Source organism: Ictalurus punctatus, chromosome 2 (genome assembly GCF_001660625.3).
Source record: "Ictalurus punctatus breed USDA103 chromosome 2, Coco_2.0, whole genome shotgun sequence".
NCBI classification, from domain to species: domain Eukaryota; kingdom Metazoa; phylum Chordata; class Actinopteri; order Siluriformes; family Ictaluridae; genus Ictalurus; species Ictalurus punctatus.
Genome location: NC_030417.2, coordinates 230001 through 242500, shown reverse-complemented (window position 1 = coordinate 242500; position 12500 = coordinate 230001). Strand labels below are relative to the sequence as shown.

The following is a 12500-nucleotide window of genomic DNA, read 5'->3' as shown; positions in this document are numbered from 1 at the left end:
CTGGAGCTCCCTCAGAGACACCGACCAATCAGGGACTGAGATTGGTGTGACATCTCGATTGGCTCCGTCTCAAACAGTAGGCATGTTTTTAATCATGCATCATGACTTTTTGGTAATTAGCACTTAGCGTGTACGGGTTAGCATGCTAAACACTAAACACATGCGACTGCTGGGGTTCACCTTCCAGTTAATGGAGCTCTTACTTTACACCTTAGTTTGTAACGGACGTGAAACGTACGAACACTAACTCGACGTAAGCATTAGGCGTATTTTCATATTGACGTTTTTTAGCCGTAGCTGTAACGAGACTCGGTTTAATGGCTGTTTCTCCACGTTGTTAGAAGAATTTCTATTTTCTGATGCAGTCATGTTAATTACGAAATGTGAAGAATGATCAAATGTTTCGTCTGATCTAACGCTCAGCAGCCAGTCGCACCGCTAACGTTTACGATTTAAACGTGGAAGAATACGTCACGCGAGGGTCACATGGTATCACGGCTGTCATGAATGTAAATAATTTCAGAATATTAGTTCAATCATTAAAGAATAATAATTATTATAGCAGGCTAGCATTACAAGAGGAATATGTTTAGTGAACATGATGAGCTAGCTAACATTTCACATGAATGATCACCAAGACGCTAACAGCGCAGTAGCTAAACATTGCATACGGACTCCAGCTAGCGCCCGAATGTAGCGACGGTTTAGCTTTGCGCTCAGCTACGAGCAAACTTGCGCTCACCCGGTGTGACTGGTTGCAGACGTTTCGGCAAATTATTTTTTTATTTCTTATCGACTGAGATTTGATAGATTTGTAGTTTTGATAAACAAAAATTAAATGTAAAAAAAAAAAAACAACAAGCATGTACGTGAACCGGTACAAAAACGCGCACATCAGTGTAGCTAAACACAGCGCTACATTTATTACCATTTAATAACTATAGATATCGTACTGTCAGTATATCGTTACTCCTGCAAGGTTCTACACAGAACCGTACAACAGTGTTTTTCCCAATCAGGAGCCTTTTAGGACGCAAGAAAGTACCAAGCAAGTGTTCCAAGTCTCGAGAAACTAGATGTTAAACTCCTGTCAGGTTGGAGGTTCTGAGAAGGAAAAACGAGCAATAATGTGGAATTTATACCGCACACGTTCAACCCAGATAATACACACACTCTTAGAACTAAACGGTTCTTCAAGGGTTCATTGGATAATACATTCTTCAGCTTCCAAAAAAAGGTTATGCTTCTTATAGGAACCTTTACGGGTGGCTCTGCTCTGGAGTGACGTCCGACAAACTCTTCATTACCTGACGAAGGATAAAGAATACAGAACCCTTGAAGAACCCTTTCTCCTTCAGAATGGTTCTTCTAAGGTTCTTTAAGCGTTTACTGGATGATAAAGGGTTCTTCGCTTCCAAAAAAAGGATTCTATTCCGAATTCTTTCCGATAACGAAGAACCTGTAAGCGTTCCTCCAGAGTGACACGCGAAGAACCTTTTGGGTTTCGGTTGTTTTGGGAGGTTTTTTATAAGGAATTCACGAGCACGTCTGATAAAGCGAGTCAGAACCAAACTGCTGGACGCAAACAGAACAATAACGGGAGAATAGAACGGAGAACGTTCTAGATAAAGTCTAGAAAACTTTTGCTAATTGCAGAACCGCATGAGTTTTAAAATTTACTTCAGAGAACCAAAGATGGACTTGTATTTCCAGGTGTCTCATCATTTTAGTTTTTGCTAGTTAGCATTTAGCATCAGAAGCACAGGATTGTTGTTTTTTAGCATGTAATGTTCAACGGTTTTGTCTCTGACTCCGCTAAGATTTTATTCATTTGCATGTTTTTCGTCTTGTAGCGTGGGCATCATGGACTGTCGTAAATCATCAGTGTGATCAACGTAATTCGTTCACAAAATTGACTTTGCTAAAGCTAGCTAGTTTGTTTTGTATTTTTTTTAACTGGAAAAGCTAGCTAGTGTTAAAACAGGGGGCTGAAATTAACTACAATAACCAGCTAAATAAATAGCTCCGTGAAATACAGGATGAAACACGGCTCGCTGGTTAGCGTTGCACCGGCAGTTGTTTTTGTAGTAGCTAGCTAGTTCTGTAGATAAAGTACAGGACGCCACACCAGCGTTAGCTGCATGCACTTTTTATTTCTTAGTTTTATATCTTTAGCGCTAATGAGATTGAGAGAAAAGGGAAGTTTTTCAGTGAGGATCTAAATATCCCATGATGCTTTGCAAAGCATCCATTTTATACTCGTTTCTGATCGTTTCAGAACTGTTTTTAACGCACCCTGTGTTAGCATATAAGCATGTTCGCTTGTATAATAAAGCAATAATTTATTGAAATGCTTCACGTTTGATCGATGTTATGAACATGGCTACGGGTTTTAATTCCACAATACAAATGTTTACGTCGAGTTATCTAAGTTACTGATAGCTTAGCTACAGAGCTAGCTGGTTAAAATGAGCGCAGTTCTGTGTTTAGATGTTGTTAAACTACTGTATTGTGCAAGTAAAGCCGGTATTTTATGCCAAACGCTAAGTCGAGGAGAAGAAGTGAAAGGAAAAATAAAGACGTGAACGAGGGAGCGTTAGAAACGGTGTTGAAACGCGAACATTTTAGCGCTGAGGTCATTTTCAGCTCCTCAGATTCACAAGAGATTTTATATTTATATTTTTTAAAAATAACAAGCAACAGAAATGCTGATTTCTTTTTTTCTTTTTTTTTAACTGCCTGACATTTTATACATAGTTTATTTTTAAAGCAGCATTACCTCATAGTGATTAATTTATTTAGTTTTATTACCAGCTCATGTTCTGTAACAGTACAAATGTTTTTGTGCCTCATGATTCATCTGCAATAAATGCTAACGTGCTAAAAGTGTTGTCTGATTTGGTTTATTTATTTATAAAGAAAATAACTTTGCATTTCCAGCAGAATTGTGGATTTTAATCTCTTTGGCTAACATTACCTAACGAATGTAGTGCAAGCTAGTCACTGAAAGCCTTGTGGTCCGTGCTAAGTCCCTGTAGTAGAATTAGCCTAGCTAGCACAATGCAGTGCAGCTTCTGAGGTAAAGTTAGCATAAAATACCATTATTAAAACGCATTTTTCTAGGAGCTAAAATGCTTTGTGTTTATTTATGAAGGAAAAGAAATCTAGCTACAGCACAGCTTCAGTGATAATATCTACTTAGCTAACGGGTGTTAATGCTGGCGCTAACTCGAGAATTAGCAGAAAAAGTTTAGCAGTTTCCTGGTTAAAATGAACCCAGATAGCATCCGGATGTGGGCCACTTCAGGCTGTGATACAGCACTGCTGCTGGCCTTCTTTTGGCCCGGACGAAATGGACACGAGTCTGAAGTGGCCGGTATGTAAAATAGCAAATATGGCTCAAATATCCCAAATCACAAGTGGGCCTTTTTAGGCAAAGATGCAGTGCTCCGCAAAGATGCGGATCTGGGCCACAGCAATTTCGCTATCTGGGAAAGTAATGGTTCGGCCAAAATGATATCGCTCTCACCGAGTGAAATATAAATCAGCTTTGTTTTGTTTTTTAAGCAGAAAATGTTTTTATTGAAATAAAATCTCAGTGGGATCAGCTAGCATTACTAATGCTAATAATGCTTAGCTAAATTATAGTTATCTTCTTTTCTTCATAAACACACAAAAACCAAATCTGATTTTTGCTCCAAATCAGCCAAGCAATACTTCCTTTTACACGTGAGCGGTTATCGTACAGTTATTACACTGTTACAAACACATTTGGCGCCTCTTTAAGATAAATAGAGTTTATATAATTAGATTAAATTTACAGATCTTTATATCATATCTGTTAACTTATACTGCTGTCTGTCTTTCCGTGTAATGACATCATCACGCTGTGAGAACCCTCGTTTACATCTCTCGCGCTCTGACTGGACGAGACGGCGTGTCCGTGTGCGCTGACGTCATGCTCCGTGTTTTCTCCACTTCGACATGCGTCTTCATTCCTACGTCTCTGGACACTCTCCTGTACACTCGGGGGTCAGAGGTCAGGAGTTAGAGGTTGGTGTCGGTGAACATGGTGTGCTCTTTCCTCACGGTGCTGAAACCTTTAATGGTGTCGACAAACTCTTCATCAAACTGAGAGAAAGACAGTAAAGAAATGACTTACCTTCATAACAATTACAATAAATACATTTGATGCTAATTATGACATTTATGTAATAACTTAATGTGTAAGAGTAAATTAAATATTAAAAATGTAATTCGTAAATATGTATCTATATATATACACAGTATCTCACAAAAGTGAGTGCACCCCTCACATTTGTGTAAATATTTGATGATATCTTTTCACGTGACGACACTGAAGAAATGACACTGTGCTACAATGTAAAGTAGTGAGTGTACAGCTTGTGTAACAGTGTAAATTTGCCGTCCCCTCAAAATAACTCAACACACAGACATTAATGTCTAAACCGCTGGCAACAGAAGTGAGTACACCCCTAAGTGAAAATGTCCAAATTGGGTCCAAAGTGTCAATATTTTGTGTGGGCACCATTATTTTCCAGCACTGCCTTAACCCTCTTGGGCATGGAGTTCACCAGAGCTTCACAGGTTCCACTGGAGTCCTCTTCCACTACTCCATGACGACATCACGGAACTGGTGGATGTTAGAGACCTTGTGCTCCTCCACCTTCCGTTTGAGGATGCCCCACAGAGGCTCAGTAGGGTTTAGTCCATCACCTTCACCCTCAGCTTCTTTAGCAAGGCAGTGGTCGTCTTGGAGGTGTGTTTGGGGTCGTTATCATGCTGGAATACTTCCTTCTGAGACAGCAGCCATGCAGACCAGTTTGATGCGGTGTGCGGCGTATGGTCTGAGCACTGACAGGCTGACCCCCCACCCCTTCAACCTCTGCAGCAATGCTGGCAGCACTCATACGTCTATTTCCCAAACACAACCTCTGGATATGACGCTGAGCACGTGCACTCAACTTCTTTGGTGGACCATGGCGAGGCCTGTTCTGAGTGGAACCTGTCCTGTTAAACCGCTGTATGGTCTTGGCCACCGCGCTGCAGCTCAGTGTCAGGGTCTTGGCGATCTTCTTACAGCCTAGGCCATCTTTATGTAGAGCAACAATTCTTTTTTTCAGATCCTCAGAGAGTTCTTTGCCATGAGGTGCCATGTTGAACTTCCAGTGACCAGTATGAGGGAGTGTGAGAGCGATGACACCAAATTTAACACACCTGCTCCCCATTCACACCTGAGACCTTGTAACACTAACAAGTCACATGACACCGGGGAGGGAAAATGGCTAATTGGGCCCAATGTGGACATTTTCACTTAGGGGTGTCCTCACTTTTGTTGCCAGCGGTTTAGACATTAATGGCTGTGTGTTGTTATTTTGAGGGGACAGAAAATTTACACTGTTACACAAGCTGTACACTCACCACTTTACACTGTAGTACAGTGTCATTTCTTCAGTGTCGTCACATGAAAAGATATCATCAAATATTTACAAACATGTGAGGGGTGCACTCACTTTTGTGAGATACTGTACATATATTGCAGGTTCTCACCATTCCGCTGTCGTGAGCTCTAAAATGGGGGTCCCACACGTCGTCCTGCCCCTCCCCCACCTTCCTGTCAATCAGCTGACTCACGCTGCGCCGCAAAGGGTTCTGGGTAATATCTTGAGAAGACATGTGGACCGTTGACACGGTAACGACCCCTATCTGACTCTCCGTTGCGCCGTCACTGTTTTCCACAACTTTACTGTCGATCATTTCCTGTGAAAGAGAAAACGTTAGTGCTGGTAGGAAAACTATGCTGTGTTCCAATCCTCAGCCCACAGAGGGTTAATACACACTTGTGCACTTTCCCTCGGTTTATTTAATAGCTCGAGTGAAGTGTTTAGTGTGAGATGTGGGAGTGACACAGGGGTCTCACCTCCACGCGCATGGTGAAGGCTTTCAGTGTGACGGTGTTCGGTGAACTGGTCGCATCAGGAACCGTATCAAACTGTGGATTAAACACATTCACACAGAGAAATGTCAACAAACTCAAATACATTCTCAATTTCTTTATTTGTTTTTAACTCATTAATAACAAAAGTCATTCATATTCTGTAAACCCTAATCTCTAATCCATAATCTATACACCCTAATCCATAATGTATTATCTCTAATCTATAAACCCTAATCCATAATGTATAAACCATAATCTCTAATCCATAATCTATACACCCTAATCTTTAATCCACAATCTATTACCCTAATCCATAATGTATTATCTCTAATCTATAAAACTTAATCTATAATCTATAAACCCTAATCCATAATCTATAAACCCTAATCTTTAATCCACAATCTATTACCCTAATCCATAATGTATTATCTCTAATCTATAATCTCTAATCCATAATCTATACACCCTAATCCATAATGTATTATCTCTAATCTATAAACCCTAATCCATAATGTATAAACCATAATCTCTAATCCATGATCTATACACCCTAATCTTTAATCCATAATCTATTACCCTAATCCATAATGTATTATCTCTAATCTATAAAACTTAATCCATAATCTATAAACCCTAATCCATAATCTATAAACCCTAATCTTTAATCCATAATCTATAAACCCTAATCCATAATGTATTATCTCTAATCTATGAACCCTAATCCATAATGTATAAACCATAATCTCTAATCCATAATCTATACACCCTAATCTTTAATCCACAATCTATTACCCTAATCCATAATGTATTATCTCTAATCTATAAACTCTAATCTATAATCTATAAACCTTAATCCATAATGTATAACCCATAATCTCTAATCCATAATCTATTACCCTAATCCATAATGTATTATCTCTAATCTCTAAACTTGAATCTATAATCTATAAACCCTAATCCATAATGTATAACCCATAATCTCTTATCCTTAATCTATAAACTCTAATCTCTCATTCAAAATCTATAAACTCTATAAACTAATCTGTAATGTATAAATGTAAAACTCTAACTCCTAGTCTATAATAAATGACATTAGGGGTGTCTCACCAGGTAGGCGTTGCTGGGGGGGTAAATGCCCCGGGGACTGCGGGGTTGTAGGGGCATGGGGATGAGAGGGGGTCGTTCCCGGGCATAGGGTGGGCGGGACAGAGCTCTGTGCAGGCCGACGCCCAACGAAATCCCAAACAGGATCAAAGCCACGGCTGCCATCAACACCATGAACCACAGCTGCATGTATAAGGGGGCGGAGCCTGCAGGAGCGGCCAATACCAATGCTGCAGGACACACCCGGTATTATTATTATTGTTATTATTATTAATATTATTATTATTAATACATTAACCAATTTGGGGTGCTGTGCTAAACACTGATTCATTTCCCCGTGCTCTAGCCTGAAGGGGATGTGCTGATGTTTTAAGAATGTGTCCACGACAGTGACATGACGCATGTAAAATATGTGAAATATCACAGGACAGTCCAGAGGATTATCAGTTAGGCTTTTCCCTGAGGGTTAGTGTACAGAGAAGCTTCACCCCACATTCTCCCATTACACTCCTCTTAATAATTCATCCCCATCCCTCAGTCCAAATTACTGCTCTGTTTTCAGTTACCAGTGTACAGACTTGTCTCGAGCGTAAAGTTATTAAAGCTGCGTTTAGCTTCAATACATAAATCAATTAAACAAAGCTAATATTACAGAAATAAAAGCAGATCAAATGAGAGGCAGTAGGGCGTTTACTCCAGCTCCACAACAGAAAGTGTGAAGACATTAAAACAGTGAAAGTACCACACACACACACACACACACACACACACACACAGGTAGTGTACACTCTGATCAAGTGCACTACACATATATCTACAGCCAAGAGAAAAGAGAGATTGAGAGAGAAGTGAACGAGGCGGGACTCACCAGTTGAATTTTCCGTGGTTCGAGGTGTAAAGAGGCCGTGCAGACCCCCGATGTGTGTTTAACATCAGAGAGAGAGAGAGAGAGAGAGAGACAGAGAGAGAGAGACAGAGAGAGAGAGAGAGAGAGAGAGAGAGAGAGAGAGAGAGAGAGAGAGAGAGAGAGAGAGAGAGAGAGAGTCCCCTGTCACTGCATCAGTAATTCACATGTATCTGTAAGTTAATGTGGACAATAAACTCAACATGGAGGGGAAAAAGAACGAAAGTAATGACGTCATCATCACCATCACACACACGGTCTGCTCTCTCCGGGAACAAGTGAAAAGAAAGAGTGAGAGAGAGAGAGAGAGAGAGAGAGAGAGAGATGTTGCCATAGCAACATGTGGCAGTGAATGGATCAGTTTACCTGGTAGTCAGTGTGGGTCCATCCCATAATAGTATGTGCCACACAGCCATCACACACACACACACACACACACACACACACACACACACAGTTTAAACTCCTCAGTTTGTCCTGCTGCGCCCCCTGGTGGACAGGTGCAGAATCTCCTAAACGAGTAAACTCCAGACATCCACCAAATACCCTGGATAAAGGGGAAATAAAACCCACACTGCCTGAATCGACACTGCCTGAACCGACACTTCCTGAACCGACACTGCCTGAACCGACACTGCCTGAACTGACAATGCCTGAACCCACGCTGACTGAACCGACACTTACTGAACCGACACTTACTGAATCGACACTGCCACGCTGTATCTGAGGCTGTAGTGTAATAAATAATAATAGTAAAGCTCCTAAATGCACTTACTGATAGATTATCTGAGACACATACTAAATAACTGTGTCTGTATTTGTGTTTTTGTGTTGTTATGTAGTGACATGTAGGTGTCCATGAAGCCCTCACACACCGACCTGTTATGATTCAGTGCACCAGCAGGGGGCAGCACAGCATTAAACACTGAGTGTGTGCGCGTGCGGATCCCAAACACACAACAGAGTTACAACAAACGATACTATACCAGCTGAAGTATCACGATACCACGCAATATCGTGTTCATTCATCATTAAATCCTACAGAATGGACCAAGTGTAGGGAAATACACAGATAGAAATGAAAACACACACAAACCAGATTTCCTCTGATTACGTTGTTAATGAGAAGGAATAACTGGCTTTTGGACAAACTCAAGAACAATCATATGGTTGGCAAGCGACTAATTCAATTTGCCACATATTTCATCTACTGTTCTTTAGAGCAATGACATCATGCAAACGGAAATTGTCCTCAGAGATCTAAGAATGAACACAACGTTAGGAATAAATCACTGAATCTGGAAAAGAACTCCAAAATGAATCAGAAAATTGGGAACGTTAGCTCGCTTACTAGCAAACACGGCTAATTTGAGTATTCACACACACTGTTTATCGTAACGTTAGCTCGCTTACAACAGAACCCACCGTCTCTGATTAGGAACTCCTTTTAGGAACAGCGGGAACAGGAGCCCTGAAATATTAAAAAAGTTTAGGAAGAAAGTGATTTTGAACTTTAGGAAGAAGGCAAGCTTGGGTTGGGAAAAAATGTAAAACGTTAAAAGCCAGATATTTATTCTATTTGGTTCTCCAGAGAACCCCGTGCTGCTTCCACACATTACTTTACACTGTGTTGTGCTGAAAAATGTTGTTTTTTTTATCCATCTGGTAAAAGGTTCTTTAGGGACCGAGAAGCATCACTGTTCACTGACACTTTCATATTTCATTCATTTAATGAATTGTTTATTTCAACAACACAGAGTGTGACAAACAAACCTGGTATTATTATTTATTTATTATTTAATTAATTGAATTGAACTTTATTTTATTTTATTTTATTTTATTTATTTATTAATTATTATTTGATATCCTTCTTACAGGAAGTTAAAGTGCGTCATTTGCTGAATGGTCCTCCTGAAGCCCCGCCCATCCGTCTACCCTGAGTTCCTATTGGCTCAGAAAACAGTCAATCACTCAGACACTAACAGCTGCTGCGCCGACTCCCGTCTCTCTCTCTCTCTCTCTCTCTCTCTCCAACACACACACACACACACACACACACACACACACAGAGGTATCAGTGACTCGCGCGGTGGGGTGTTGAGCGCGCGGATTAGGGATTAGCGGCAGGATGAAAGCGACGAAACTTTAGAAGGTAAAAAGTAAAAGACTTTATCATTTTCACATGATGATTGTGTTTCATTGTGTGTGTGTGTGTGTGTGTGTGAGTGTGTGTGTGTGTGTGTGTGAGAAAAGCGCGTGCCATCACATCTGGATTGAGTTGCCTGATTTTATACGATTATTAAAATATTAATCAGCCTGAGATAGTATACAGAAAACACATTGTGTGTGTGTGTGTGTGTGTGTGTGTGTGTGTAAAGATAAATGCAAGGAGTAAGTGTTGATGTAAGAGTCCAGCTGTGCAAGCAAAATACTTCATGTTCTGTCTCTCTGTCTGTCTGTCTCTCTGTGTGTATGTCCCCCCCCCCCCAGTCTCTCGAATCTGTCTGTCTGCTGCTCTGTGTGTATGTGTCTGTCTGTCTATTATAAAGTAAAATGACAAGCAGTAAAGTGTGTACTATATAGCGTTTTGTGTAAAAGTGTGGGATATTAGCAAGTGTGGGATTGTAGCGAGTGTGTGATTATATTGAGTGTGTGATTATATTGTGTGTGATTATATTGAGTGTGGGATTATATTGAGTGTGTGATTATATTGAGTGTGTGATTATATTGAGTGTGATTATATTGTGTGTGTGATTATATTGAGTGTGATTATATTGAGTGTGGGATTATATTGAGTGTGATTATATTGAGTGTGTGATTATATTGTGTGTGTGATTATATTGAGTGTGTGATTATATTGTGTGTGTGATTATATTGAGTGTGGGATTATATTGAGTGTGTGATTATATTGAGTGTGTGATTATATTGTGTGTGGGATTATATTGTGTGTGATTATATTGAGTGTGTGATTATATTGAGTGTGTGATTATATTGAGTGTGGGATTATATTGAGTGTGTGATTATATTGTGTGTGTGATTATATTGTGTGTGATTATATTGAGTGTGTGATTATATTGTGTGTGATTATATTGAGTGTGTGATTATATTGAGTGTGTGATTATATTGTGTGGGATTATATTGTGTGGGATTATATTGTGTGTGATTATATTGAGTGTGTGATTATATTGAGTGTGTGATTATATTGTGTGTGTGATTATATTGTGTGTGATTATATTGAGTGTGTGATTATATTGTGTGTGATTATATTGAGTGTGTGATTATATTGAGTGTGTGATTATATTGTGTGTGATTATATTGAGTGTGTGATTATATTGAGTGTGTGATTATATTGAGTGTGATTATATTGAGTGTGTGATTATATTGAGTGTGTGATTATATTGTGTGTGTGATTATATTGAGTGTGATTATATTGAGTGTGTGATTATATTGAGTGTGTGATTATATTGAGTGTGGGATTATATTGAGTGTGGGATTATATTGAGTGTGTGATTATATTGAGTGTGGGATTATATTGAGTGTGGGATTATATTGAGTGTGTGATTATATTGTGTGTGATTATATTGTGTGTGATTATATTGAGTGTGTGATTATATTGAGTGTGTGATTATATTGAGTGTGATTATATTGTGTGTGTGATTATATTGTGTGTGGTTATATTGAGTGTGTGATTATATTGAGTGTGGGATTATATTGTGTGTGGGATTATATTGTGTGTGATTATATTGTGTGTGTGATTATATTGAGTGTGTGATTATATTGAGTGTGGGATTATATTGAGTGTGGGATTATATTGAGTGTGTGATTATATTGTGTGTGGGATTATATTTAGTGTGGGATTATATTGTGTGTGATTATATTGAGTGTGGGATTATATTGAGTGTGTGATTATATTGTGTGTGATTATATTGAGTGTGGGATTATATTGAGTGTGGGATTATATTGAGTGTGTGATTATATTGAGTGTGGGATTATATTGAGTGTGTGATTATATTGTGTGTGTGATTATATTGAGTGTGGGATTATATTGAGTGTGATTATATTGAGTGTGTGATTATATTGAGTGTGGGATTATATTGTGTGGGATTATATTGAGTGTGGGATTATATTGTGTGTGTGATTATATTGAGTGTGTGATTATATTGTGTGGGATTATATTGTGTGTGATTATATTGAGTGTGTGATTATATTGAGTGTGTGATTATATTGTGTGGGATTATATTGTGTGGGATTATATTGAGTGTGTGATTATATTGTGTGGGATTATATTGTGTGGGATTATATTGTGTGTGATTATATTGAGTGTGGGATTATATTGAGTGTGTGATTATATTGAGTGTGGGATTATATTGAGTGTGTGATTATATTGTGTGTGGGATTATATTGAGTGTGATTATATTGAGTGTGTGATTATATTGAGTGTGTGATTATATTGAGTGTGGGATTATATTGAGTGTGTGATTATATTGTGTGTGGGATTATATTGAGTGTGGGATTATATTGTGTGTGATTATA

General features: G+C 39.0%; 2 protein-coding genes across 6 annotated transcripts in view; one reads left to right on the top strand and one right to left on the bottom strand.

Annotated features, from left to right (window-relative positions):
* Window positions 1-1567: 1567 nt before the first annotated feature.
* On the bottom strand, window positions 1568-8371 carry si:ch211-57i17.5 (usherin). Of its 2 annotated transcripts, none has more exons than XM_017451704.3 (5): window positions 8334-8371; window positions 7067-7269; window positions 5942-6013; window positions 5572-5781; window positions 1568-4131 (listed from the first exon to the last, which is right to left on the bottom strand). In XM_017451704.3, exons 2-5 carry the CDS (start codon window positions 7250-7252, stop codon window positions 4048-4050), a joined length of 552 nt encoding a protein of 183 aa, XP_017307193.1. In that variant the 5' UTR covers window positions 7253-7269; window positions 8334-8371; the 3' UTR covers window positions 1568-4047. The 2 variants fall into 2 exon arrangements, with proteins under 2 accessions (XP_017307193.1, XP_017307186.1); XM_017451697.3 differs by lacking the exon at window positions 8334-8371 and adding an exon at window positions 7932-8271 and having other exon boundaries at window positions 7067-7293.
* Window positions 8372-9980: 1609 nt separating this feature from the next.
* The window catches only part of fynb (FYN proto-oncogene, Src family tyrosine kinase b), a 22449-nt gene continuing 19929 nt past the window's right edge, over window positions 9981-12500 (top strand). For 3 of the 4 annotated variants that reach the window (XM_017451507.3, XM_017451490.3, XM_047160281.2), the window contains exon 1: window positions 9981-10119. The gene's annotated coding sequence lies outside the window, so the exon portion shown is untranslated. The remainder of the gene's footprint in view (window positions 10120-12500) is intronic. The other variant, XM_047160283.2, reaches the window with a different exon arrangement.